The sequence below is a fragment of the Tauraco erythrolophus genome, chromosome 13 (genome assembly GCF_009769465.1).
Source record: "Tauraco erythrolophus isolate bTauEry1 chromosome 13, bTauEry1.pri, whole genome shotgun sequence".
Taxonomy (NCBI): Eukaryota; Metazoa; Chordata; class Aves; order Musophagiformes; family Musophagidae; genus Tauraco; species Tauraco erythrolophus.
Window position 1 is genome coordinate 11,718,510 of NC_141477.1, and position 25,667 is coordinate 11,744,176.

At 56.0% G+C, this 25,667-nt stretch overlaps 1 protein-coding gene across 2 annotated transcripts in view; it reads right to left on the reverse strand.

Annotated features, from left to right (window-relative positions):
* Window positions 1-19,910, reverse strand: part of FRMPD3 (FERM and PDZ domain containing 3) — a 36,031-nt gene extending 16,121 nt beyond the window's left edge. Inside the window, exons 1-12 of one of the 2 annotated variants that reach the window (XM_086619588.1) lie at window positions 19,867-19,910; window positions 14,023-14,180; window positions 13,690-13,792; window positions 13,264-13,309; window positions 11,900-12,004; window positions 10,750-10,857; window positions 10,089-10,220; window positions 9,420-9,539; window positions 9,138-9,274; window positions 8,237-8,360; window positions 7,441-7,530; window positions 5,743-5,922 (exon numbers count right to left, since the gene is read on the reverse strand). In XM_086619588.1, coding sequence (XP_086475714.1) covers window positions 5,743-5,922; window positions 7,441-7,530; window positions 8,237-8,360; window positions 9,138-9,274; window positions 9,420-9,539; window positions 10,089-10,220; window positions 10,750-10,857; window positions 11,900-12,004; window positions 13,264-13,309; window positions 13,690-13,792; window positions 14,023-14,173 — 1,296 coding nt within the window. In that variant the 5' untranslated portion in view covers window positions 14,174-14,180; window positions 19,867-19,910. Of the gene's footprint in view, window positions 1-5,742; window positions 5,923-7,440; window positions 7,531-8,236; window positions 8,361-9,137; window positions 9,275-9,419; window positions 9,540-10,088; window positions 10,221-10,749; window positions 10,858-11,899; window positions 12,005-13,263; window positions 13,310-13,689; window positions 13,793-14,022; window positions 14,181-19,866 lie in introns of those variants that run through there. The other variant, XM_086619587.1, reaches the window with a different exon arrangement.
* Window positions 19,911-25,667: the final 5,757 nt, after the last annotated feature.

The window sequence follows — 25,667 nt, forward strand, 5'->3', positions numbered from 1 at the left end:
TTCATCTCCCCTCCGGGTCCTCAAAGTGCTCGTGCTCTTCCCTTGTGGGATTTCTAATAACCATAACCAGAGCCTGCCAGCACTTTTGGCATCCTCCACATTTCCTATTTGTTGAAGCAAGTTCTCATCAGGACTCCCAGGGTTGCAGCACCACTGGGCTGCACTCATGCCCACAGCACTGGATGCCTGAGGTCTGCTTGTTTGGGTTTTTTGTGTTTTTTTTTTTTTTTCATTCTGTTTGTTGCTTTTTTAAATAAACAAATCAAATCTGGCTTTGCAGGCTTGGAAACTCATCCTCTCCACATGTTGTCTGACTCTTGTTTCTGGCTGGCTTCTGTGTTTCTGGCTGACTCCCGACCTGGGTGCCCACCCGCAGCACTGTGGGCGGCACCGGGGCTGGCACCACACACTGGTATGTGCTTTGTTTTACATTCCACTAGAAAGGCTCTGCGAGGGGGGAAACCACATCCGCGCCTCCCACCCCGGGTGCTGTGCCAAAGGAAATCTCAATCCCTCCCTCTCTCTCCCATGAGATGACAGTGTTTCAGAATGGCTTAATGCAAATAAAGATGAATTTAGCTCAGGGAACCAGAGTTCCATCATCACTCCAAAGCCTTGCTTTTTGTGTAGGATAAACCTGAAGGGCTTCAGTCATTCCTTGCACAAGTGGGAGCAATGCCAGCCTTGCCTGCCCTCATCAGTTTGATGGGGCTCCCCATCGTTTCTGGACTATAATTTGGCAAATGCACATACAGCACCGGCCTCGGCACCCGCAGCGGATCCCTGTCACGCTCAGCTAGGGGAAGCACCGCTGGGCTCGGGGCTGGCTGTGGCCTCGCTGGCACCTGCTGCCACGGCTCCAGCAGGGAAGGCTTGGAGGCAGAGGGGTCAGCATCCCATCACCAGGGAGAGGGAGGGGCAGCCCATGGGCAGGACTTGGCTCCTTCCACAGGGAGAGGAGAAGGCGGCACCCCAGCTATGTACGCGGGCTTTTTATTTCCATGGTGCGCTGGGACCCCTGGGTCACCGACATCAACAGCCAGATTCCAGGCACAGCAGCAGTCAAGGAGCTTTCTGAATTAATTTTTCCTTTGTTTTCCTCTGTCGAGTCTTGATCTCGGCTAAAGTGTCGGCTGACTGCAGCCCCTGCTGGGAGACACGAAGTCAATTACCCTGACGTCTTTGATGGAATTGTGCTTGGCAAGTGGCCAGCCACCGTGGACTCCTGCCCCGCAGCCTGGCATGGGGACGAGGCACAGCTCCTCTGTTAAACTGCAGACACTTGTCCGGGCTCAGGCGATCCAGCTGCCCCCCCGAGCGTTCCTCTTTCATTCCCATTCAGAGGGCTTCGGCAGCTTTTTTGCCAATGTCAAGACTGTTAATAATAAAAAGCGCAGCAGCGTGTAGCTGTGTAAATCAGAAAGGAGAAATGCTCCACTTGAAAAGGCATTTCAGTAAGAACAAAACCTTTGCTTCCGCAGGAGCTGCGGAGCTGCACAGCCAGAGGTACAACCCAGTGGAGCCACTTGGCTGGATGTCAGGAGCTGGCTCCCATGTCCTCACGGAGCTGAGCAGCTCTCCCCATGCCTCCTGCACTGGGGAGCTTGGTGAACGTGGTGAGCAGCAGCCCCTCTGCCTCCTCTGTGCCCTATCAGTGCTGCTGGGCTTGCCCAGATGCCAGGCAGGAGATGCCGACACTGCCCTTCCCAGGATGCTGGGAGGTAGAAGAGAACTTTGCAGTCCTGCACTGTGGAGGAGGGGTGATACATGCCTGGAAGCCCAAATCTAAGCTGGCTCAGAAGCATTGGCCACTCTCTAATGCAGGTCTCAGCACTGCTGGGCAGCTGGAGGGGGAAGCCCCTGGGAGATGCAGGCCTATGGGACCCCCAGACCACTGAAAAGAGCTGCATTTAATGCACAAAGATCTCAGGAGACACCATGTGCCACCACCTTGTCCCCAGAGAATCCGTGAGCTCCAGAATCAATGGTGAAACTCTGGCAAGTCCAGAGCCCAGGAGGAAGAGCAGAGAAGTGACGGCCCCAGCAGAGAGGGGACTTTACCAGGTGGGAACGACCACACGATCCTGCAAAACACCTGCGTTGCTGAAGCACAGCTAGGGAAGCACTGTCCTGCCCCCAGCCACGTGCTGTGAACTTTCTCAGCATTTCCAGGCAAAGCTGCCCTGCTCTCTCAGTGGCTGCTGAGGCAAAACCTGCTCCTCTCCTCCCAGCAGCTCCCTTGGACATTGCAGGGAATAAAAATCCTTCTTGGACCCAACAGCAGAGGCCTGGGGCTTTTGTTCCTCTGTGCTGAGGTTGCACAGCTTCTCTATAAGGGGTCCTGCCAGCATTTGCCCCCACTCCTTGCCAACCTTGCAGTAGAAAACAGCTAAAGGAAGCAAAGCAGAGGCACCAGCTTTGGGTTTGTACCCCAAATGGGCTGTTTTAAACAGAAACTGAAGCCCAGGATGGAAAAGCTCCAAAACAAACCAATTAACTACCCAGTGAATAATTTACAAGACAAACACCATTTCTTGCCTTCCTGGACTACATGCAAATGGTTTATGATATCCTCAAGCCTGCTTGCTACCTGAAAATCTTGCCCAGCTCCTTCCCAGCAGGTACATCTGGGCTGTGGTTGCAGGCATGCAGTGGATAAGGACATTTGGGTGGTGCTGGCTTGGTCGAGGTGTGCAGACCTCCTGGCTGATGGCTACTCTGTGACCTGACCCCTTTTTTTTAACCCTTAGGATCAACTACATAACATCAATAAACTTGGCGCTTAGAAATTCAAAATGGCCTTTCTGCACAAATCCCTTAACCGTCACTGAACATCTGCCGTTTCCACAGTAACCCAGCAGGCAGCTGCAATGGGCCACTGCCACCCCACTGACTCCGGCTGGCTGACCCACATCCCTGCTGTCACCTGAGCTGCCCCAGCACCAGCATTTCGCAACACAGCACCAGGCATCGTGGGGCAACAGCGCCAGAGGGACACCCCCACCTGCTCTGCAATCCGCAGGGCTCCAGCAGGCTTCCAGGGGCAGCATGGATTTCAGCACAGGTCCCCAGAGCAGTTGGGACACTACTTTGGGCACAACCCTCTAATGGTTTACGACTCACGGCCGAAACAGATTTATTTGCAACCCAGGGCTTTAGCCAGCGACACGTTCAGTGCAATAGAATAACTGCAGAAAGCAGATCAGCACTGTGAGCTAACGATCTTTTTGTCTGCTTTTCTTAGCCTGCCTCATCCATTGCTGTCCTGCATAGGAATAGCATATGCCTCACTTTAGAGCAGACATTCTGGCTTTAAAACCCAGACCTTTGGGTAACAGTTAAATGAAGACAGATAACAGCAGGCTCTGCCCTGGCAGGGTGCTGCTGAGCCTGCTGAGGTTCACAAATGGGATGCTTGCTCCACTCCAGGCAGGCAGAGAGGCTTTCAGTGGCTGTAGGCAGCTGCCTGGAATTTCTTAGGGATATAAAGCCATCGTGCATGCACATGTGTTTGCGGGAAGTTGTGTGCGAGCTGCCTCTTCTCCAGCACTTGGCAGGCTGGATAGAGGAGACACGGGAGAAACTCTGCTCCTACAGCAGGTGGTTTTACGGAGTTGATTACTGCTGCAGAGCATGGCTGAGGGGAGCAGAACTGCAGGATGTGTGGAGAAGCCACGTGGGAATTGCCACCTAATTTATAGCCAATGGATGTCAGCATCACCTGCCGCTCCTGCGCCCAGTCTCAGCCACGCACTGGACTGCGCTGGGGGGCATGACTGCCCTCTCCCATGCCAGGGAGGGGATGGCAGCACCAGAGGGGCCCATGCAGCCTACCGTGAGCTGGATGCACTGCTGGGGCTGAGCAGTGCCATGTGGAGCAGAGCTAACGCTGTGCAGTACTCGCAGCTGGCAAGACGGCCGTGGAGCTACGTGACAGCAGGAACACACTGTGCTCTGAGTGCTTGCAGTGAGCCACCAGCAGTCAATCATGGGCTCGTGACCAGCCTATTACTCATGTATTAATATCGTGATTTATACACACATATCTGAGGGGTGCAGGCACCAGGAGGAACCAGAAGGGTTACTCAAAATGCAGATGATATCCCTTGGTTCTGCCAGCTCTGCAGGCAGTAAGGAGGAGAGCTGGTGTGCTCCTGCACAGCCCAGGCATCTGGAAGGGCCGGGCAGGGAGGGCTTCCACCTCCCAGGATGCAAGGGGGGAGGTTTGAGGGTTTTGAAGGGTAGGGACTTGGAGGAATTAATGAGCCTGGTGGGAAGAAGTGCTAAAATCCACCAGGAGAGGAGGTAGCAGGAGAATCCTAAACAAACCCACCATGATTACATCTGTGAGGCTATGGCTGAAATAGAGTGCAAGGAAAGGGCTGCAGAGAGGGCTGAGGCTTAGAGACCTTGCAGGAGATGAGGAAACACAGAGGCAGCCAGCAAAGCAGTGCAGCTTTATCAGCCTCGGGCAGAAAAGGGATGAATGGAGGGGCAGTAAAACTGACCAACAGCTGAAAGCTTGGAGGGCTTGTGCAGATACACCCTGTCTGCTGTGCAGCAGCATCTCCATGCCCCACAGTGGTCACAGCTCTGCTGCGCCAGATGTCATGGCATCCGCCAAGGTGTAATTTAGTCCAAACTTGATCCTAACTCTGTCCTGTTGAATTCAAGGTGGGAGAAGAGGAGAGGATGAGGCTTGGCATTTATCTGTCAGATCACCACCTCTCAGCTCTGTCCTTCCCCACGGGGCAGGAAAGAGCTGGGCGTGGGGAGGCAGTGAAACTGAGGATGCTCTGGAGCAGGCACACGGCTACATGTCCCAGCTTATTAAAAACCTGAGCAAAGGCCAATGGAAGATCTCCTTGGGATCTTGTGGCTGCTGGACCAGACACTGAAGAAGTCAGTAAAGCTCTTACTGTATTGCTCACAGTCTTGAAGGATTTGGGACCCAGAGATAGGAGACTGCAAGAGGTGAGGAGGGGTGGCAGTGACCATGGGGATCGACTGCCAGAACCAGCATTGCACCATGCAACACCTTAGCAGGAGATGGCATGATGATAACATACAGGGCCCAGGAGGGCATGTACACCAAGGAGTGAAAAGACTGCTTTGTGGGCTGAAGGGGAGGATAACAGAGGCAGCTGGCAAGATACCTGGAGCGGGGTGGCTTACTGGAGCCAGGGCCACCCATGTCCAGGGACATCCAGTGATCTCTTCTTGTACTCTGAGCCTGACACACCCTGTCCCATCATTTCCAGTTCATTCAACAATCCTGCTTGGCTTGACAAGTTCCACAAGTGCTGCTAATGCATGAAACCCCACCAGTCCCCTCCAGTACCTGCATCCAGCCCAGGTAAGGCTACGGACCGCTACTCTCCAGCCCTGCGCATAGGTGAGGCACTGTCCTGCCTCCAAAGAGTCTTGCTACCTGCCTGTCACCCCCATCTGCCTCCAGAACCCTGCCCAAACTGTTGGGTAGGTGTTTGGGTCATGGCCAGAACACCACCATGCCTGCACCATGCACCCTCCGTGTCAGTCTTCTATGGCACAAGGAGCCAGACAGGCAGTGGAGATGCTGCAGACCACACGCCCTGTGACCGTAATGTGAAAGGGGCTTTTGAGTCCCTAGAAATCTCCAAGCAGATGCTCCAACATGCACTTGTGTCCTGAGCCCCCTCAAAGGCGAGCACCGAACCCCCAACCACAGCCTCTGCACTAGCCCCTCTCCCTGGTGCCTACCTTGGCATCCAGGATGCTCGTCTCCACCCGGGCCACGCCCTGGTTCTCCCTGAACAGCTGGATCTTGCTGACCTTGCTGAACTCCGACAGCACCGTGGTGAGGTTGGTCTTCAGGTCGATGACGTGGCTAATGCCGTGCCGGGGTCCCACCAGAAGTGTGGTGGCTGGCTGCTTCTCATCCTGGTAGCATGGGCACATGGAGAAAGAGAGACAGATGGACAGGAGTGAATACACACCCTGGGGCTGCACGGGCTGTGCCTGGCTCTCTCCATGGAGCCAAGCCTCCACGTTGGCAGCTCAGCCAGGTCCCAGATGGCTTTTGCAGAGCAGCAGTTGAAGCTGGTGACATGAACCCTCCTCTCTGAGCCTCTCTGCAGAGCTGGCAACGGTGTGCAGGATGCCACTGTTTTATTTAAAAATAAAGCACTGAACTGACTGTCCACATGAAATATTCAGGCCTGCTGGTGTCACTACAGAAAAGTAAGAGCATGTTACAGATCTGCCTGATCTGACATTGCCTCTGAGAGAAGGAAGCAGAGGGGGAAGCAAATACATTTTTGAAAAGAAGAAAGACTAAAGCCTTGACTGAAAATAGAGATTTTTCTTGCTCTGGTCTGCCCAGGAAGGATGCTTCAAGCCAGACCTGGAGGTAAAGAGGAGCTGGGAAGACCAGTGCAGAAGAGAATAAGGGAATGCTTTTTACCACTTACTCGTGGTTCAACTCCTAGGCTGGCTCAGAGTCATTGCTTTGGTGTCAAAGATGAAAAAAAAAAGGCAGGGCACCCTGACTAGAGGTGAGTTGCCCAACGCTTGCACACCCAGGCAGTGTCGGAGGCGAGCTCTGACAGCTCAGCCCCAGCACCGACCAGACACCACGCGGTCTGCCTTCACCGATTTTGTACAAGCAGCCCTTTGAGATGCGTGGTGAGGAGCTCTGAGGTGTGGTGGAAGCAGAGCAGATCAAAGGCTGCAAGAGAGACAAAGCAAGGGAAACCCCGGAAGTGCTGAGACCTTGGGTGGGGGTAAAGGGAGGGATGGCAAGGAGGTGACTCTTACATGGAGGTCTCTGAATGGGAGGTGGAGCAAGAGGGATGGAGAGGTGAGCCAGGCAGCAGGGAGGCTTAGTGGGTCCACTGTTCTCCTGTTTGGCTTGGTGGCTTTCCTTCTGCTGTGGAGAAAGTGAGGTGGCTTGGATGAGGGGTGGTGATGCCTCTGATGGAGACGAGGGAGGAGGGGGCCATGGTAGTGACAGCTTCCTGAGAGCTCTCAAACAGTGGTCGGGCTGGACCACTGCTGATGGAGACAGTAAGGCCAGCCAGGCTATTCTGTTTATGGACAAGCGAGGAATGTGGTGGCCTTTACCACGGGTGGCTCTCCTCCAAGATGGATGGCAGGATGCTGCCACGGCAGGACCAAGCTATAAGGATGTGTCTGAAACTACTCTGACTTCATTGAGCAGGTCATCTCGTTGCCCAAAAGGCAGGCAAGAACAGAGCCAACCCTGACCCTGTGGAGCTGGAGATCTACTGTCAGTAGAGGCTCTGAAGGCTTTTCTGGATGGGCCAGGACCCCAGCAGGGCAGAGCAAGAGACTGATGGAAGTAATTTCTGTGGGACCCGCATCTCCCCAGGCTCTCCCCTCCAGTTCACACTCAGGATCAGTGCCAAGCACCTCCCAGCCCATCCTGAATTACCGTACCAGTCCCACTGTGTTGAAGAGGACCCCAGCAAAGGTGGGCAGCTCGTTCAGGATCCTCAGGTACTGCAGCTTTGCCTGGGCCGTGGAGACCTGACAAAAAACATCACATGGGTGATTACCACTAGCACAACAGGAAGAAATGCAAGAGACTGGTGCAAACCTGGGAGCTCTCAAGCAGGGGTGCATAGCGCATTGGTGGGCAGCTCAGGGCACGGGCTGTGCTGGCAGCAGGCCTGGGGGCTTGACATGGGGTGGAGGGGTTCTCCGGTCCCCTGCCATCCTGGACAGATGCTGGGAGGTAACTCAGAGCAGAGGCACAGCCAGGGAGGAGCCCAGACACTTGATGTATAACCCCCTTGGGGATGTATAATCCTCCCCAAGAGGTATAACCCTCCTGGGGGATATATAACCCGCTCCAGGGAGCTCTGATGGCTGCAGGGACCAAGGCAGTGGCTCAGCAGCCTCCTCCAGACCTTTCCAAGCCCAGAAGCAGAGATAATGATAAACATAGGCTTAACTGATGTGTGCCGCTTCAGCTAAGCTGAGAGCCGGCTCTTGGTTGATCTCACCCTACTGATCCTCGCTGCAGTCCCCAAAATCCAGATCAGCTCTCAGAAGTGGATTCAGGAGAAAAAGCAGCTGCCTGGCTGTCACCTCGGGATTTATCTCCCGTCCAAGGTGATTTAACCAGCAATAACAGGAGTCCCCAAGCAGCCAGGGACAATAGGATGGCTGGGGCAGAGGGCACGCTGCCGCCTCACCAGCCCTGAGCCGTGGCCACGCGGGTTGGGCTCACCTTGGTGCCGCCAGGCTGGTTCTGATGGGCTTTAAGCTGCTGTGAGAGGGATTTCCGGAGGCTCTTCTCTTTGATGAGCTGCAGGAGCGAGGGGGGCAGGAAGGGCTCCAGGCCCCACTCCTTCCTGTGGGGAGGGAAGCCTGCCTGAGCTGCCAGGCCAGAGATCCCACCGATGGGCAGAGAAGGCCAGAAACCAGGGACGCTGCCCGAGAGCATCTTCTTGCCATCGGAGGGAGCTGGAGCTGCACCAACACTTCCTTGTTGTTGCAGCGGGAGCAGGGGCAGACCCCAGCCTGGGTTCCCAAGGGGATGGGACCCCCAGGTGGTGTCACAGCCACCAGCACTGGGCTGGGGAATGCAGCGGTGCCACACTGCAGCAGAGCCCTGCTCCCACTCACCCTTTAAGGTTAACGGATGCAGGGCAAATCCCCAAACCTCTTTTGGGGTCCTCCCAGGGTGCCATCTCCCACCCTCCTCCCTGTGCACACTGGGCAAGGCCAGCCTGCATAGATAGACTCCGTATGGATTTAAGAACACCAGGAGCTGCAGGAGGGCTGAACCAGGGTTGCGCAGCTTGGTGATGGGCTGATATTAGTCAGTCACAGTGCCTTCTCCTTGCCTTGGATGCCAGGCAGAAAACCAGCCCAGGTTCCCATGGAAATGATCACAGCAAATATTGCCACCAGACCTGGCAAGGCTGCCATGTGTGGCTGGATGTCGGTGTGCATGGTGGGACCTGGGGCTGCGTGGCACTGCTGCCAAGTCCGTGAGCCACTGGTCAGCTCACTCAGCACCCCGAAACATTGCTGGGAGCGCCCCAGTTACACGAGGTTGTGAGCAGGAGTACAGCAGGGGACACAGAGGAGGGCTGCGCGGCGGGGTGAGGAGAGGGAGGACTCACTCCACGTTCTTGAGGGAGACCTTCTGGCTGGGGCGAGTGGCTGAGACGGTGATGTAGATGTGGAGGGCAGCCAGTCCCAGCAGCACCTCTGGCTTGGGGTCTGCGCCGAAGCGCTCTCTGATCACATCGTTGCGGCTCTGCAGGAGGGAGGAGAGGTGTCCTCAGCCGGCCATGGAGACAGGGCATCGGCCACCTGAGGGATGCCACCACAGGGCCCAGCCTGGGCAGGTGCGTGGGCCATGGGCACCATCAGCTCCTAGTTCTGAGGGGCAAGTCCCCTACCTGGATGTACAGGTACTCGAACGCTGCAGGATCCCGGCGTAGCAGCTCCACTGGGTCCTTGGGGAAGAAGCTCACACGGAAGAGGCATCTCATGTCATGGTAGTGTGTCCTCTGCACAACCTGTGGCAGGAGCAGAGGGGAGCGGTGAGCCCAGGAGCCGTGTATATTTGCCTGCAGGGCAGGAGACCCCCTCTCCTCACCCCTGGCAAGGGATTTGATTTTTCTCCTCCACATACCACCTGATCCTTTCATCCTGGGAAGAGCCCAGCCTTCCTTTGTGCAACAGCTTTGCCAGGTGCTGCAGGGGTTTATGCCACTGAGGCTAATGCTTTTTCCACGACCTCCATTTAGTCCCTGGTCCCGTGCATTCCCAGCTTCCTGGCTCTCCCAGGCATGCCAAGGATGTTCATGAATGCTGTCTGCAGCTGCCCAGGCTGGACCAGAGCATCTCCATGGTGCCGTCACAGTGGGATGGGTAAAACCCTGATCGTCTCCCTCTTGGGCCACCCTTCGCACCCCTGAGCCCACAGGACCATGCCAGAAGCGAGGAAAGGTTATACCACCCCATGGCACAACCCCGGCTGAGCCCCACACTGGTGGGAGAACAGCCTCCTTGTGCTCACTCACCCACCACAGCTGTCCCAATGCCTCCCGCACCCAGTGGCTTACGTGGGCCAGCGGCTGCTTGTCCTGGAGCAGCAGGAATTGGTGGCTCTGCTCCGGGCTGGAGTACTCCAGGACCAGGGCAAAGTGCTCGATGTGTCTCAGGGACAGGCGGTCCTGCAACGTCACCATCACGTCCTGCAAACGCCACGGACAGGCTTGGGTGCACAGCACTGGCTCCCTCCCAGGGTGGGAGCTGGCACCCCGCTGAGACCCTCCCTCCTTCCTGGCACCTGGGGCCGTGCCAGTGCAGGATGAGGCTCTGCAGTGCTGAGAGGGGCTGTTGGATGGTACCAGCCACTGCCACACAAAGTGACCTCAGCCAGACCCCCAGCACCTCGGGTAACACCGTGGTGTTTCAGAGCGGGGCTGCAGAGTGCTGCCCCTGGCAGGGGGACTCAAAGAAGCACCCATCCTGGCTGGAGGGCAGGCTCACAGCAAGGATAACAGTTCAGAGTGGGAGAAAGACCACAAAAACTCCATCCCTGCCAGCTGCAAAGCATGTCGCCAGGGAGGCAGAGGGGCTATCTATCACACGACAACAGTTCGCTGCTAGCCAAGTGCCGCTGCGGTGTTTGTGCAAGGAAGCAGGAGACAAGGAAAAACGGATCGGGCAGGCGGGAGGGAAGAAGCGCCACAGTGCCGTGGGGGGAGTGGAGGAGCCCACCTTCACAGTGGTTCGGCCATCGAACGTGAAGGATTTGATCTGCCCGTTCTCCAGGAAAACCTTCAGCACGTTGGGAATGAGGAGGAGAGCTTCTTTCTTCAACATGTCCTGGCACGTGGGGCCGGCAATGGGGCAGGAGAGGAGGACAGGGGGCACAGAGAGATGATGTGGAGAGAGAATGAGTGTCAGTGATGGAGCAGTTACAGCATCCTCCAGTTCTCTGGGGTTATGTGCTAAGAGGCACATTTCCCTTGAAAATCCAGCATCTCTGCTGAGCCATGGAGAAGCACAGAGCTGGAGCAAGTCAGAGCTGCCTGACAGATTCACCTTCCCAGCTCCCAGCAGCTGTGGTGGGAATGGAGCATCTCACCCTGTCCGGCACATCCCAGAGCCATGCCCATGGCTGTCAGCTGTCCAGAGGGGAGGTGATGGAGGAGGTGCCTCAGATCTGACCCCTCCTTTCCTGACCCGTAACCCAAGCCTAGCCCACTTCAACCTTGGACATGCTCTGTGCAGGCAGCTGAGTGAAGGCTGATTTTATTTAGCGAGAAGCATTTCGATCAGAGAGTTACTTAAATGATTTTCCTTAAAAATAGAATTTGCTACAAGTGCTTTACAGTTTTTTTTTGCGTTTGTTTTGTTTTTTTTTTTTTTGTATGCTGCTTAATAAAACCTTTCTGCAACTAAGAGGGAATGGCACTGGGCTGGAATGCTACTGCACCATAACAACTTCCATTGCCACGCACCAGTGCCCTGGTCACCCTACCGCACGCACAGATGCTCCTGCGAAGTCTGTGGCGCTGGGTTGGAAGCTGCAGACCCTTGGGGCAGGTGCTGGCACTGCCCAAATGTCACCCTTGTTTGCCCAGGGGGACTCAGGTGGGATCGGGTTTCCAAGGACAGTTTCTGGGGCTCCTTCCAGACAGAAGGACAGGGGAGGACAAAGCATTTTCCCCCCAGCACTGACCCAATGCCTGGAGTGTGCCCAAGGATACCTGCCCTGTGTGGCTCGCTGGGCCAGAGGGCTGCTCTCACCTGCAGAGCCCAAATCAGGGGAGAGGAGCCCCGTGGCCTCCGGCCACCTCCCGCCCCATGGCCCCGGGGACACCTCAGGGAGGTGAAACACAGAGGAAGGCAGGGAAGGACTTACTGGGTCCGTCTCGCCGACTGTCACCTGCTCTGAAAATCGGACCTTCACCGGGTTGGACCTTAGCTTCGCCTTCTTGGCTGCGCTGATGAAAGCAGATTTGGGAGACTGGAAAGAGAGCACTGGGTAAATCACCTGCCTGCCCTGGGAGCCGTGGCGTGGGGAAGGCCAGGCACTGGGCTGGGAGAAAGTCCCTCCAAAGCCAGCATGACAGTGGAGAGCAGAGTGAACCATGAAACAGGGTGTGGTGGGAATCAAGTCCCTTCACTGTGGTTATGCAGTGCTGCAGGCAGGGCCAGAGTGACAAGCAGCAGCCCCCGCAGTCACACCAGCACCCCCAACGTGACAGGGAGGCTGCACTCCCAGCAGGCACGCATGCCTGGCACCCCCTGTGCGGGCTGAGCTCCAGCAGACACAGCCAGGGCTCACCCAGAGGCACCAGCACTGCTTCGACGGGAGAGATGAGCTCCTCAGATGTGGGTCTGCAGCCGCAGGGAAGAGCCAGGTAGCTGGAAGATGGGAGATGGCAGCACCCCAGGCAGCCCTGTGAGATGTCTGGTGGCAGTGCTGGGCGCTGGGGGAGCCTCTGCCTGCACATGCTGCGGCACAGAGGTGGTTGTGCCATAGAGCCATGTGCGTCTGACGGTGCTGAAGGTAGCCGAGCTTCCTGTCCTGGCTGGTGGCCATCCAGGGCCAGGAGGAAAAATACTTTTTTGGAGCCTGGCACACACCTCCCTCCTGATGGCACAGCACTGGGCGGTGGCATCTCATTCCCAGGGAGGAGAGGAGCACAGGGGAGCTCTCACACTTATCTCTGTCACCAATATCGAAGGGCTCGGTAAAGCAGAAATGACGCCCTGCCACCAATGCTGCCTGCACGACAGTCCAATCTGTTCCAGTGCCACGGGCACTGAACCCCAGTGCACCATCCCTATGTGGTGCCAGTACCACTGCTTGGGGTCTGCAGCCTGGCACGCTCATCTCCCCAAGGAGTCCCTTGCCGAGCCCACTGGGAACAGCAATGGCATGTCCCTCCATGCCGCCTCTGGCATGATGGGTCACATCAGCAGACACACCTGATGCCTCAGCAAACCACATGAGTTTGGGGATATTCTTCCTTCCTCGCTCCAGCGAGGCAGTGACAAGGACAGGGAGATGGCTGCGTGTGCACGCTGACTCTGGGGCTGCGACAGATCTCAGACCCGACAGCCTGGAAGGGCCTTGGGGTGGTGGGACACAGTCCAACACCTCAGCTGAGCTGCCTGAGTGGTCATCTGGGGCCTCCAGGGACCCCACCTCGGTCTACCAAAGGCCACTTAAATCCCTTTCTGGATCCCCAGTGCTGGCCACAGCCCCGACTGTCTCACCTGGTGGGCGTGCAGGACTGTGAGGATGATGAAGTCCTTGGCCTTCCTGTGACAGAAAGGAGAAACGAAGGTGGGTGGGACCTCACGGTGGTGGAGCTCAACACGTGCATTTGGCTATCAAGAGGGCACATTCCACCCTCCTCAGCCCAATGGTGGCTGGGACCTTCGTGGGCTCCTCGGGGTGCTCGGTACTATGGCTGTGGGTGCCCCTCCAGTGCTGCCCACCCCTTGACCAGCCAGGCACAGCTACGGCACTTGCTCCAAGGCACTCCCCTTGCTGGGGCTGAGGCTCCCCCACACCAACAGTGACCACTGGTGACAGTGCAGCCTGGGGGTGTACACTGAACCCCGAGGCTCCAGTCCGGACACAGCAGCCTGGCACAAGCCCTGTCCCCTGAGGTGATGAGGGATGAGTGTTGTCCTCACCTGACAAGCTCGATGAATCTCTCTCTGGGGGCTTCACTCACGTCCTCATCATTGATGGCCAAGATCTGGTCTCCTGGCAGGAGTTTATCCTCAGAGGGGCCGCCTGCCAGGAGAGAGGGTCAGCCCAGGCGTCCAGGGGCTGCAGGGCTGGGGGGAAGCAGGAGGGTCTCAAGCACCCCCAAGGCATTTGCCGGTGTATGTGGCTGTGGAGGGCATCCCGCAGGCCCACGGAGGGGACAGGTAGGCCAGGGAGGGGTCCCACCAAGGGAAGGTGCCACTGTGCTGCCTGGCACCCTGCAGCAGTGTCCAGGGACCCGCCACCGCACACCCTACCTGCTGCCACCGAGCGCACCACCACCGGCCTCTCGCTGCCAGCCACAAAGCCAAATCCGTAGCGGGGGTGGCGCTGGACCGTCACCTGTCGGAGCGTGTCCGAAGGCAGCTGCCCACATTCCATATCATCGCCACCACGCTCCTCCGGCATCACATGGCTGCGCTGCGGAGCGGAGGGGCAGGCTGTCACACACCCATCACAGCTGCCCTCCCAGCTCATCCCAAGCCCTCTGCGACCTGGAGGGCAGCCCCATCCCACCTGCCTCCTGCGTCACCGCTGGCACTGCGGGTCCCGGAAGCTTGCTGGGAGATCCGCAGCCCCAGTGGTGCCTCTCAGTGCCCGTTCCTGCCACAGCACCAGCAGCTCAGGCAGGGGGACATTCATGGAGATGACACACCCCAAGGGTAAGTCATGCCATCCTCTCCCAGCACCTCGCTGTCCCATCCCTGTCCCAGCATCTCACTTCATTAAATGGGAGACCTGTGCGGGATAAACTCCTGGTGGTGTGACTGTGGCCATTACCTGAAGGATGCCACTGCCACGAGGTTCAGAACAGGTGGCAGCCCTGGCATGGCCGGAGTGCCATCTCTCTGCCCATTCTGCAGAGATTTAAGAGCAAACTCAAGGGTTGGCTTTTTCATGTCATGTAACACAGCTGTACAATATCAGAAATAAGTGGAAACAAGTTCAGCCAGTCTAAAAACTGGGATTAAGGCAGGCTTAGCCATGGCTGCTGGCACTACAACTGAGTCTCCACTGCCAGCCCCAGGACTCCTTGAAACACTAACAGCCGGAAGCCAGGAAAACCCAGCCTAGGGTAAGGTCATGCCAAACCTGCCCTTGGCATCCCAGAGCAATGCCAGCTGTGGCTCCAGGCCGCTTGGCAGGGCTGTGAGTTTGCTACCCGGGAGCAATCCCAGCACCATTGGGATGGCAGTGGAGCACAGCACAGACAGATAGCAACGTGCACAGCTGTGACCAGAAAAACAGTGTGATGAACGCACCATTGTTTCTGTGCTGCTCATTGCTTGTTCCTGTCCAGGCTATTTAGCCTGCTTAAAAAAGATCCTTCCCAGCCTTTTGGCCACACATGAATTGTTTTGTCTCTTATCAGTTTAGGATTTGATGCATCATCCATTTAATGCAATCTGTCTGCATTTCCAACACCCCCTGCCCATTCCCAGCACTGCATGTTGGCACCCATTGCAGAGTGAAGAGGGATGGCACATGGTGCCGAAAGAGGATGGGAGCTTCTTGCAGCTCTGCGACAGCACATGAGCAGCTTTGGGCTTGAGCACATCACTGCCAGGAAAGCCAGCCCTGATCCCCAGGTGACCTGTCTGAATAACCTTTAAGGAAGCAGAGGCTGGCCCTGGCCTCTTGCCTTGTCTCCCATAGGAGCCAGGTGGGCTCTGGGAACCAGGTGCCTCCACCCAGTGTCAGGGATACAGCGCTGGCTGTGGATGAGCTGTGCTCACCCTGACCCATTCCAGGTTCCCAGTCCGATGGGCACCCGTGGCTTTCCCCTCTCTCATGAAGCGGCACATGGCTGGAGAAGTAAAACAATGAGACCCAGGGAAGGGAACTGCTGAGGAGCAGAAGAGTGTAGGCATCTCCCAGGGTGGCGGGGGAGTCCTGCACCCGTCAGCGGTCCCAGCGGGGATGCAGCATCCGCAGGCGTGGGGTGCAGGGCCAGCTTCATCACCAGGAGAGCGCAGCTGCGGGGATGTGCAGGTGAGACCACGTCCCCTGCAACTGGCTACGCGCCACCTCATTAGCTGCTCTGCTACTCCCATGAGCATTTAAAAGAACAACAGCAATAACAACAACAAAAAAACCACACAATTCAATCAATTTTCTCAAACGAACGCTATCCAAAGCCATTGTCTGTGGCTGAAAAGGGGACTGAATGCAGCACTGCATCTCTGCACGCTCGGTATGGCCGAGGAGAATGTCTACTGTTTGCAGAGATGGAGCTGGCTGCCAAGAGACAGCAGAGCTGCCGAGTTGCTGGCTTCCCAGGTGATGCCCCCCCACTTTCATACCCCGCCCCCTCCCCCTCAAATGTCCGCAGCAGCTCCAGCCCCCACACTGAACAAGCCCCCCCAGTGCATGAACATGAGGATGAACTGCGGGGCTCGAGGCACTGGGATGCTTCAGAAATGTGCCTGAGCTCAGTGCGATTGTGCTGGAGAAACCGAGGCAAGAGTTTGCTCACTGAGTCACAGCCATCTGTCCTTTTATGTGCAATTTGGGAGTGGGTCTCAAACCACACACCCCACCCCAGCCCCCTCGCTCTGATGCCCAGGAGCAGCAGCCTCTCAGGCAGCTGAATTACCATCAGAAAAGCTTAGTGGGGAAATCTTCGCTGCTTAAATGGACAAAAAGAAAAGAAAGCACACCTCATTTCAGCCACAACCAGTTTGCCGTCCAGCGTTAAAGGGAAGAGGGGAATAAAGAGCTGGATACCGACAATAAAATTCCTTTACCAGGCTCTTAAGCTGGTCCTCTCCTGATAAGACTTCGATGCTTCAGAAGCATTACCAAGAAATTAAATAAAAGAGGACCAGTGTCCTTGTAAGCAGGACTTAGCCACTCCCAGAGAAGCAGTACTGTGCTCAGCAGCAGGTACGATTTGCCTTCTCCCAGCTGCAGCTCTGAACGTCCTTCCTGTGGCAGCTCTCCCATGCTGGGCTTGAGGCACGACTTGTGCTCGCCCTGGACCAGAGCAAGAGGTTGGAGAAAACCAGAAGCAGCAGTAGGTAATGCTCTCCCTAGTACTGGTAATTACAGCTCGGCTGCACCCCAGGACCGCAGGAGCCATTGCTTCCCTGAAGCCTGTTTTTTTGTGTTTCTTCTAATTCCTGGAGAAGTGCACTGGGCTGCAATCTCTCAGCCTCGCTCTTGCAGCAGAGAACTGGGTCTATAAAACAACAGCTGGAACTCAGCAGCTCTGCCTCATCATCAGCATTCAAACCCAGGCCCATCCCAGGCTCAGAGGCTGGTGTTATGGGCCATGCTGCTTGGAAAACACCTGCCACTGCCCTCGGTGGGCACAGACCAGTGGCCTCATCCCACCACAGGGAGCAGATGGCCATTCATGTCTTATGCCCCCACCCTGCCTATGTCCGTGCCTGCCTACTGCCCACCCCCAGCCTGAGAGGATGCACTGTGTCCCTTCATGTTCCGGGGACCACCATGGCACAAGGCCACTGAGTCACAAGGCCATAGGAAAACGGCTCAGCACAAGGTAAAAAGACTCGCCAGGAGAACCACCCCTGTGCCTGTCAGTACCAGGAGCCCACCACAGATGTGCCCTGCGGGGGGATGTCTGCTCCTCACCCAGCTCTTCATGGTGTCTTGACCAACATGGCATGAAGATATCCCCCCTCCTGGGGCTTGGGTGCTTATCTTCTGTGCTCAGAGCTCAGTCACTGATACAGTCATGCTCTGCCGCTCAAGGTAAGAGAGACATCAGCTCTGTCCAGTCACTCCCCACCACAATATGTCACCAAGGGATGTGCCTTCAGCTTCCTGAGCACCTTCAGACCTCTGTGCTACAGAGCAGGGCTGAATCCAGAGCCCTCATTCCCCTCAAGACAGATAAAGGCAGAGCAAGAGTTACTCAAAAGCTGACACGTACATTTTTACTTTCCTACTGTAATAAATCTCTGCTCCCTCTGAGGAGTGAGTTTTTAGTGCTTTTAGTGCTGACTGACCATCTCTGCTAGCGGGAAAAGCCACCAGACCAAACCAGTACCACCTGCCTGGGAGGAGTGATGGTGTCCACCTATCCAGGACACTCGCACCATTTCCAACTGCCTTTAAACAGGACAGTACCAGTGGAAACACTTCCTGCAGCTGAAGAAGGGCTTACGGCTGAGCCTCAGGATGGGCAGTGGGTACGGAAAGGTCTCGAGCTTTTTGTGGAGGGGCACTTTGCACAGATGGTGCTGCAAGGGTGGGTGCCAGCTCTCCTCCCCCTTCCTCTGCTGCTGTGAACACCCTGAGAACAAACAGAGCCTGTGGATTCCTGTCTCTCCTGCTGCAAAACTGAGCCCAGCTCTTCCATCTGCTGGGCTGCAGTTGGTGAACGGCTTGCGAGGCACGTGGGATCCTGAGCACGTGTGGCAGCAGCAGGAAAAGCTGGGGAATAGGCCAAGAAGTGTTTTTATGGGGAGCATATGGCAGCTCTAGCCTCGTGTGCTGGTCTCCATCTCAGACGGAGCCCACAGAGCTGCCAGGGCTTGTGGGGACAAAAGCAGAGCGGGCAGAGCTGGCTGGCGCGGGACCCACCGCAACATGAGTCTCTGCTCCATCAGCCCTGCACATCTGTGCCCAGCAAGCATCCAGTCACCCTGGAAGACACTGTTTGGACCATGTTAACATGTCAGATGTCCCCAGCAAGGGCAAACAGATAATTCCAGACCACTGCAAAGCTGCTCAGACACGCAATGCTCATGGAGGTGGCTTTTGATGGCCCTGGCTTGGCAGCTGTTCATGGCTGGTTGAAGTGAGGGTGGCTGGACTGAGGGGTGCCAGCCTGGCTGCGACTGATGTTAAAGGCAGCAGAACGACTCAGGCCTTCACGGCTGAAGTCTTTCATGAACCCAGCCTAGAGAACTGCAGCCTGCATATGGCTCTGCCATATGGCCCAGGACTTTACTCCCTGTGCTCCAGCTTGGATTTGCTGTCAATATTAGGAAGCAATTTAAAATCAGTAGAGCTCTTCAAAAGGATTAGCAAGGGTTAGTTAGCTTTACTGTTGGCGCTGGGTCTGTTCTGAGCTGGCAGGTACACCAGGTATCCTGCTGGTACAGACGTTGAGTGCCAGATGGCAACGGTTCGAGGGCAAAAGTACTACGGGCTTTCAGTGCAGGAACAAGCAGACGGCAAACAGCATACCCCAGTACAGCCAGAGCTGAGCTGCTGGAGAGGCCAGAGAGTGGCCAAAGGCAGCTGTAAATAACGAAGCAGCAGGTGCAGCCTGGCTCCGGACAGCAGCCGCAGCTCTCTGCTGCTCAGCCTGCAGCTTTTTAAATGGTCCTGGTATCTCAGCTAGAGATAAACATAGGCAGAGGGCAAGGACGGATGGGGGCCAGGTGGAAATTCCAGGACCTGTGATACCCCGGGGTGGCAGAGAGGGATGGAGAGGGGTTCAGCCCTCCAGCAGGGTGTGGGACTGGCCTGACCTGGCACTCAGAGCTGTGTCTTGGAAGGTGAGAGGGACCATTCCCAAAGTAATGCTGCTTATTAACAGAAAATACAGCATGAGCATGGCTAAACAAAGACCCAGCACCCCAATCTCCAGACACGCACAGGTCAACACAAGAGACAGCTTCTGCGCAGGGAGAGACTGCCCTGAAACAAGCCCTGTGAGACATAGCCAGAAGCACCACCAAGAATATGAAGCCCACCCCGGATCACACCTTCCGCAGGCAAACACAAACATCATCTTCCCCATCTAAGACTCGAGCTCTCCAGCCTGGAAAGAAAAGGAAGAGGGACTGTGATGGGGCCCTTTAAAACCAGCCTGACATGGGGCAGGGAGCCAGCATCGCCTGAGAACAGGAGGGCACCTGTGGAAGGAGGTTTAAGACATGGAAAAGGCAGGATTTTGCCACCCATGAGCCAATTAATCCCTGGAGCTCACTGCCACAGTATGCTGGGGAGGCTGTAAATTCAACTGGGTTTGAAAAGCAATACCAGCTACTAAAGCCAGAGACCTTCAAAATTCCCATGCTACAGCTCCCAAAACCTGGGAGAATTTAGACCAAGAAGAGTCAGATCAGAGCTCAATACCTGAGCCCCTGTCTCCAGCACATGGATGGGCGCGTACCCACCTGTGTGTGTCAGGCCACGGGCATGGGCTCCCCAAGAGGCGCGTGAGCACGGCAGAGATGGGACCCCGATGGCACGCACCCGAGCGTTGCTGCCAGCTGCCTTCAGGAGGTAGTGGGGCTCCAGGGCAGGCGCTTGGCAGCAGCACCGCAGGGCATCGGGTACCTGTGGGAGAAAAGGATGCCGAGTGTGAGATGATGAAGACCTCAGGGTGTCCACACACACAGCCTGGCTGTGCCCGCACAAACTGGGGACAGGCTGGGCTGCTGTGCAGCCTGCCTGAATGCCTCCCAAAGACAGGGGGTTGCCTCATTTGTGGGGGTTTCCACACTGTTACAGACACCATTCTCCTATAAATGTGAATTGCTTTCACCTGAGGGCTCCCACCATTTTCTCTCCAATTTTCCCTATGATTTTTGGCTGTTTAAGGGACTTTTGTTCTCCCCAGCTGGAGAAGCACTTTGCTGAGAAGAGGATCAAAGCAAAATCCTTTAGCAACAGTGTCAGGCCCAGAGGCTCGTGCTCCTGCGTCACTCAGCATCAGGCAGGGGAGCTGCACACTGGGGCTGTCAGCAAAACCGAGCTGAGCTGGAGAGCCTGGGCCAGAGGAGAGGGACTTGGGACAGGCAGGGTGGCCCTTGCAGGGCTCCAACCACTCTACCTGCAATGAGAGCTGTGGCGAGAGGAAAGTCTGGCTCCTCTCTAGTGCATTGAGTATCTGCCCTGAGCACGGGCTGCAAAGACACACCATGGGATAATTTTTTTAGGGTATTTTTCTCTCCCTTTGGGGATGTCCAAGCGGCTGGGCACTCATCTAGGGCTTGGGAGAAACTGGTTTCCAGCCTCCTCTGCTACCATCCGCCACGGTAACCGCAGGCACGTTACCTTCGTGCACTCTTTGGTGGCGCTCCAGCGGTGTCAGTGGGCAGGAGCCCTCCTCGCCCAGCCAGGGCAAGGCTGGGGAAGACGTTACAGGCTCGGCAGGGTTTTTATCTCTGTGAGGACTATAGGAATACAGTAAACAGTCAACACTGGACTAAAATGAGATGAACGCATAAGAGGATTAATCAGAGGTATGCAGCGATGGAATAAAATTCGCAGCACTTTTCTCCCCTAGTTGCATGACACTTCGACTACGTGACAGGAGTGTGGAGCCTCTCCTGCAAGAGACCCCAAATGCATGCAGCATGTCCCCAGAGCCTTGCGCTCCTTGGGGACCAGCTGTGGCTGCTGCATGGCATGGCTGCTCCTCTCCGGCAGCGAGGCAGCAGGAGCACGGCTCCCTCCACGCCTGCCCAGGCACCAGGCAAGGGATCCCCTAGCTGCTCGCCTTGCTCCAAAGGATTTGCAGGAGAAGTTTATTGCTGCACACAAAGTCCAGAGGGGAGTTAAACAAAGCAGGGAGAGTTACGGATCCTTTACATCCCATTAGTGAGAGGGCACAGTCTGCATCCCCTCCCAGGCAGCAGTGAGGAAGATTCAAGGAGGCTGTCAGCCCCTCTCTCCCAGTGCCACAGAAAGAGGCTTGAAAATCCAATCAAGCACTTTCCTTTGGGCCCTCATGTACCCCAGGACTTTCACTCTGAATTACAGAGAGCAATTTGCTCAGCTGATGACTTGCTGGAGGTTTTGGGGACTGCCATCTCCACTCAGCGCAGCACAGAGCAGGGAAGGAGCCAGGTGGAAGGGATGCCAACAGAGGCAGGACTGCAGAAGTGACAGCAACACCGCCAGCCCAGACGGCTGCTTGACAGTCCCTGGGTGCAGAGGGAGCATGAGTTGGACCCATTAACTCACCCAGCAACTCCCAGTATGGTCCAGCAACCCACAGCTCATCCCTGCCAGCCCGTCCAGGGTAAGAGCTTGCCTTGACATAGAGGTGGCAAATCCTGGCGCACTTCTGGCAGCATAAGAGAGAAGATGAGAAGGTCCCCCCGAGCTATCACAGCACTGGCCCACGAGTTTTCCTGCATGGCAGCGGGGACTGTTGCACCAAGCCCCCGATACTGTCACGAGCCTTGACCAGCGCTACACAGGCACCTGTTTACAGGAGGTGACAAACACAGCATCACTGGGTCTCTCTCCACCCCTGCCTTTTCTGGGAGCCCTTTCCATGCTCCGAGGCTCACTAAAGCTCTTGAGCTGATGCCAGATAAAGGCAAAACCATTAAAAAAGGCAAAAAGCAAAGGAGCAGGGGGAGCCTTTGAGCACGATGCTTTCAGCCTGAGGCTGCCAGCATTTCTAGAAGAGAGGCTTAATTTATACTTCTTTATAATCTCTTTATAACCCGCTCTGAGCTCTGCTGCCTGTGCCAGCGTGCTCCCAGGGGCACAGGGCGAGGAGGGGACCCTGCAAGCTGCAGCAAGTGGGCTTGCGAGTGCGGTGCACCTCCGAGGTAGCCAGGTTTATATTTAGAGACACACCTGCTGATGTGTACTCTGTTTCTACATGTGTGTGTACAAACACTGCACCAAACTAGCAGCCTCAGGAGAGCGTCTGTCTGTTTGTCAACAGGAGACACACGCGTCTCTCCAGCCACATGTCTGCTCGCCCACAAAACACCCAAAGGTGCTCACCTGGGGAAACGGTGCGGGCACGGGGATGTGGAGCTGCTCCTGTGGTGGCACAGCCTGAAAAGTGTGCCCCAGGGTCCCCGTGGGATGCATGCAAGCACCCTTCCCTGTGGGATGCAGGTACATACGGTCCCTCGTGGGATGAAGGCACCTGGGGTCCTCATGGGATGCATGCATGCATGGTCCCCAGTGGAACGCTGGCACCTGGGGTCCCTGTAGGATGCAGACACACACAGTCCCCTGTGGGACACAGGCAGGGATACTGGGAATGTCCAGGGGATCTCCCTTCCACCAGGGCCAAATACCACCCAAAAGCTACTGCGTGCCCACAGCACACATCCCTGCTGCTCACTCACCAGGCTGCCTGCCCACTGGCACACGGCCCCAGTGCTCTGCCAGGGCTCCCACGCAGCACCCAAGGTCACACTCGCCTGGCTGTGGCAGAAGCACAGATGCCAGTGCAGCCTTTTGGTCCCTGGTGTACCAGATGGGACCAAATTACCAGCAAGAGCGCTCGTTACCGCTCGTTACCTCTCCAGCACTCGTTACCGACACACTGTGCGGGTGCCCCTGCCGCCTGCAGTGTGGTTCTGCCCATGCCAGCAGGCGCTGCTCTGCGGGGCCATCGCGGTTCACACGCGCCACAGCATTTGGAAAGCATCAATAATGCAGAGAAACACCCCAACAGGTTTCTAAACCAGACTAAATTATTTATAAATGATTGAGGTCATGAGTTTTCTTCCCTTGTCAGATGAGGGTGAGCAACAGCTCAGGCTGCTGCTGGCAGGTGAGCTGCGACCGCCCCAGACAGAGCTGGCACGCTGGCCATGTCCCGCGCACGGCTCCTGGTGGAGATGTCCATGTGGCTGCTGCTGAAGGCATGGTAATGCTGGCAGGCATCTACGCACTCAGCTTCATAGCAGCAAACCTCAGCACTCCTGCTGCATAAGAATCTGATGATTTTCTGAGTTCTTGCTGTAGTAATTAGCTTGATCAGCCCATGCAAATCAGTTTCTATTTGAAACCAGCCTTATTTAATGGGAGCAGCTCAGTATTTGCCTCCTTAAGTTTTCACACAGATCAATCTTCCCCATTTCATGTGTGAAAGGCAACTGGTCAGGGAATGGTTTCACCTGTCCCAGCACAGGACCCAGCTCGGTGTTTGCCAGCAATTTTCCGGCTTCATTTCTCACACATGAGTTGATATTGTTTCCAGAAACAAAGGGGCTTAGGCTCTGAAAACCCATCTCCTCTGGCAATGGATTATGTCGTTAGATTGTTCCAATCATTTAGAGGAGCGTTTGGATAACTGAATTTACACCATTTTGCCCTTGGTGTCAGTGGGTTCAGGAGAGCCTCTCTGCTGTGGCCTATTTCGAATAGGCAAATCAACCACACACAAGGAGATTCATTTTGTAAGCTGCAAGCTGAAAAAGCAATGCCAGTTCTCATCTATTTCTGGCTGACATTTTATTTAATAGGCTATTCATTTGCCCCGGCGTCCCCAGCAGCAGTAACAACTACCTCTTCAACCTCCCATAACTCACCACGAGCACCTTTCCTGGGAGCCAAACCAGGGGTCCTGGTGTCTCAGCGGGATTTAACTCTCCTGATCCCCGTGGGAGCATGCATATTCTCTGCCTGGCAGTTAATGAGCCCTCGGGGCAGGGGTTCCCCTGATAGCTGTGTCCTAGAGGAGGCTGATTGCATTAGCAGTGGCGAAGGCATTAAGCCAGCTGCCCTGAGCTGTTCAATGCTGCATCCTCAGCGCTGGCTCCAGGAGCCTTGAGCACCCCCATGTCTTCCAGCACTGACTGATAACCCCAAATGCACAGATAACCCCAAGACCTCATCCCCCAGGCCTGATCCTTCCAGGCACACAGAAGCCTGAACTCCCTTCAAACCACTGGGACAGGGTCCCCCTGAACTCCTTAGAGAGCCTGGGCTGGAGCCCAAGCCCACTCACGCAGACTGGGTCTGTGCTGCACAGACCTTCCCCAGCTCCACGGACCCCGGACCAGGTGTTTTGGCATGCTCTGCCCCAAGACATGTACAAGCCCACCAGCCAGTGAAACCCCTGGGATGCACACAGGTCTGCTCTGAGCCCCTGCCCAGGGCCCACAACCCTCTTGCTGCCTGTCCTGCTTGGGTTTGTCTCACTCCCTTCTACTTCTTTTCTGTTCATCTCCAGAGCCCTCCTACAGTGCTCCCGGCTGATCTGCAGGGGCTTTAGCTCACTGTCCCCCAGGCTGGACTTGGCATCTCAACCCTGGCCAGGGCAGGTACAGGGAGCAGGTCCCAGAGGCTGTGCTCCCAGTGCTCCCAGACCAGGCTTGCACAGGGCAGACACTAAGCCTAAATGAGTTTTGCCACAGGGAAGAACTTCTCTGGCAGAAAGGAAGGGTGATGTCTGGAAGGGTGTCTCAGCCCTGCACAGAGGGGACAGGGCTGCCAGGAGGGAGCTGGGCAGCAGGGTGAGGAGCTGTCCCTGGGAATGGAGCGTGTGCTTGAAACAGCCAGCTGCCCTGGGAGACCAGAACTGGCACAGCTCTCCCCACCAACTGCGCTGTTCTCCTCTTTTTTTCTCCCTCTTCTTTTCTCTAATTTATCTTTTTGACACGTTCAGTGATGCTCCTGCAGACTGAAAACAATAGAGACAGAGTTTCAGCCAAGGCAATTTCGGAGCTGCATCAAAGCTAAAATAACCCAGGCATGGAGCAGCTGAGCAAAGACATCTCAGTGAGGGGGGACAGAGCAGTGTGGGTGTCCTGTCCCCCTCCACAGCTCCGACTGCCTGGCTGGCTGGTATAGGGGACAGTGAGTCCCACCCAGAAGCTCAGTGTCTCGATTTCCTCTGCTTGCCTAAAATCCCCTTCTGGCCCTGGCAGCATCATTTCTCCCCTCCCATGGATGCGAGCCTTCACCCCAGCGCAAAGCCAGTCTTCACAGCTGCAGCTAAGTACCTATTTGCCTGACACACCGGTGCTGTACTCTGCATAGCAAGCACCAGCTTTTGCTTTCCTGACCTTACAGCCCTGCAGAGCAACCTATATCTTCCAGGTAGAATTTTTTTTTTCATACACATGCTACGCTGCTGCTACAAAGGAGCTGTGAGGGATGGACAGACAGGTGGGGAGAGGTGGCTGATGAGCTGATTTCTGCCAAGCAAATATCGTATCTGGACTCTTAAAAAGGAACAAGACACAATCTTCAGCATGACTCAGCCTGC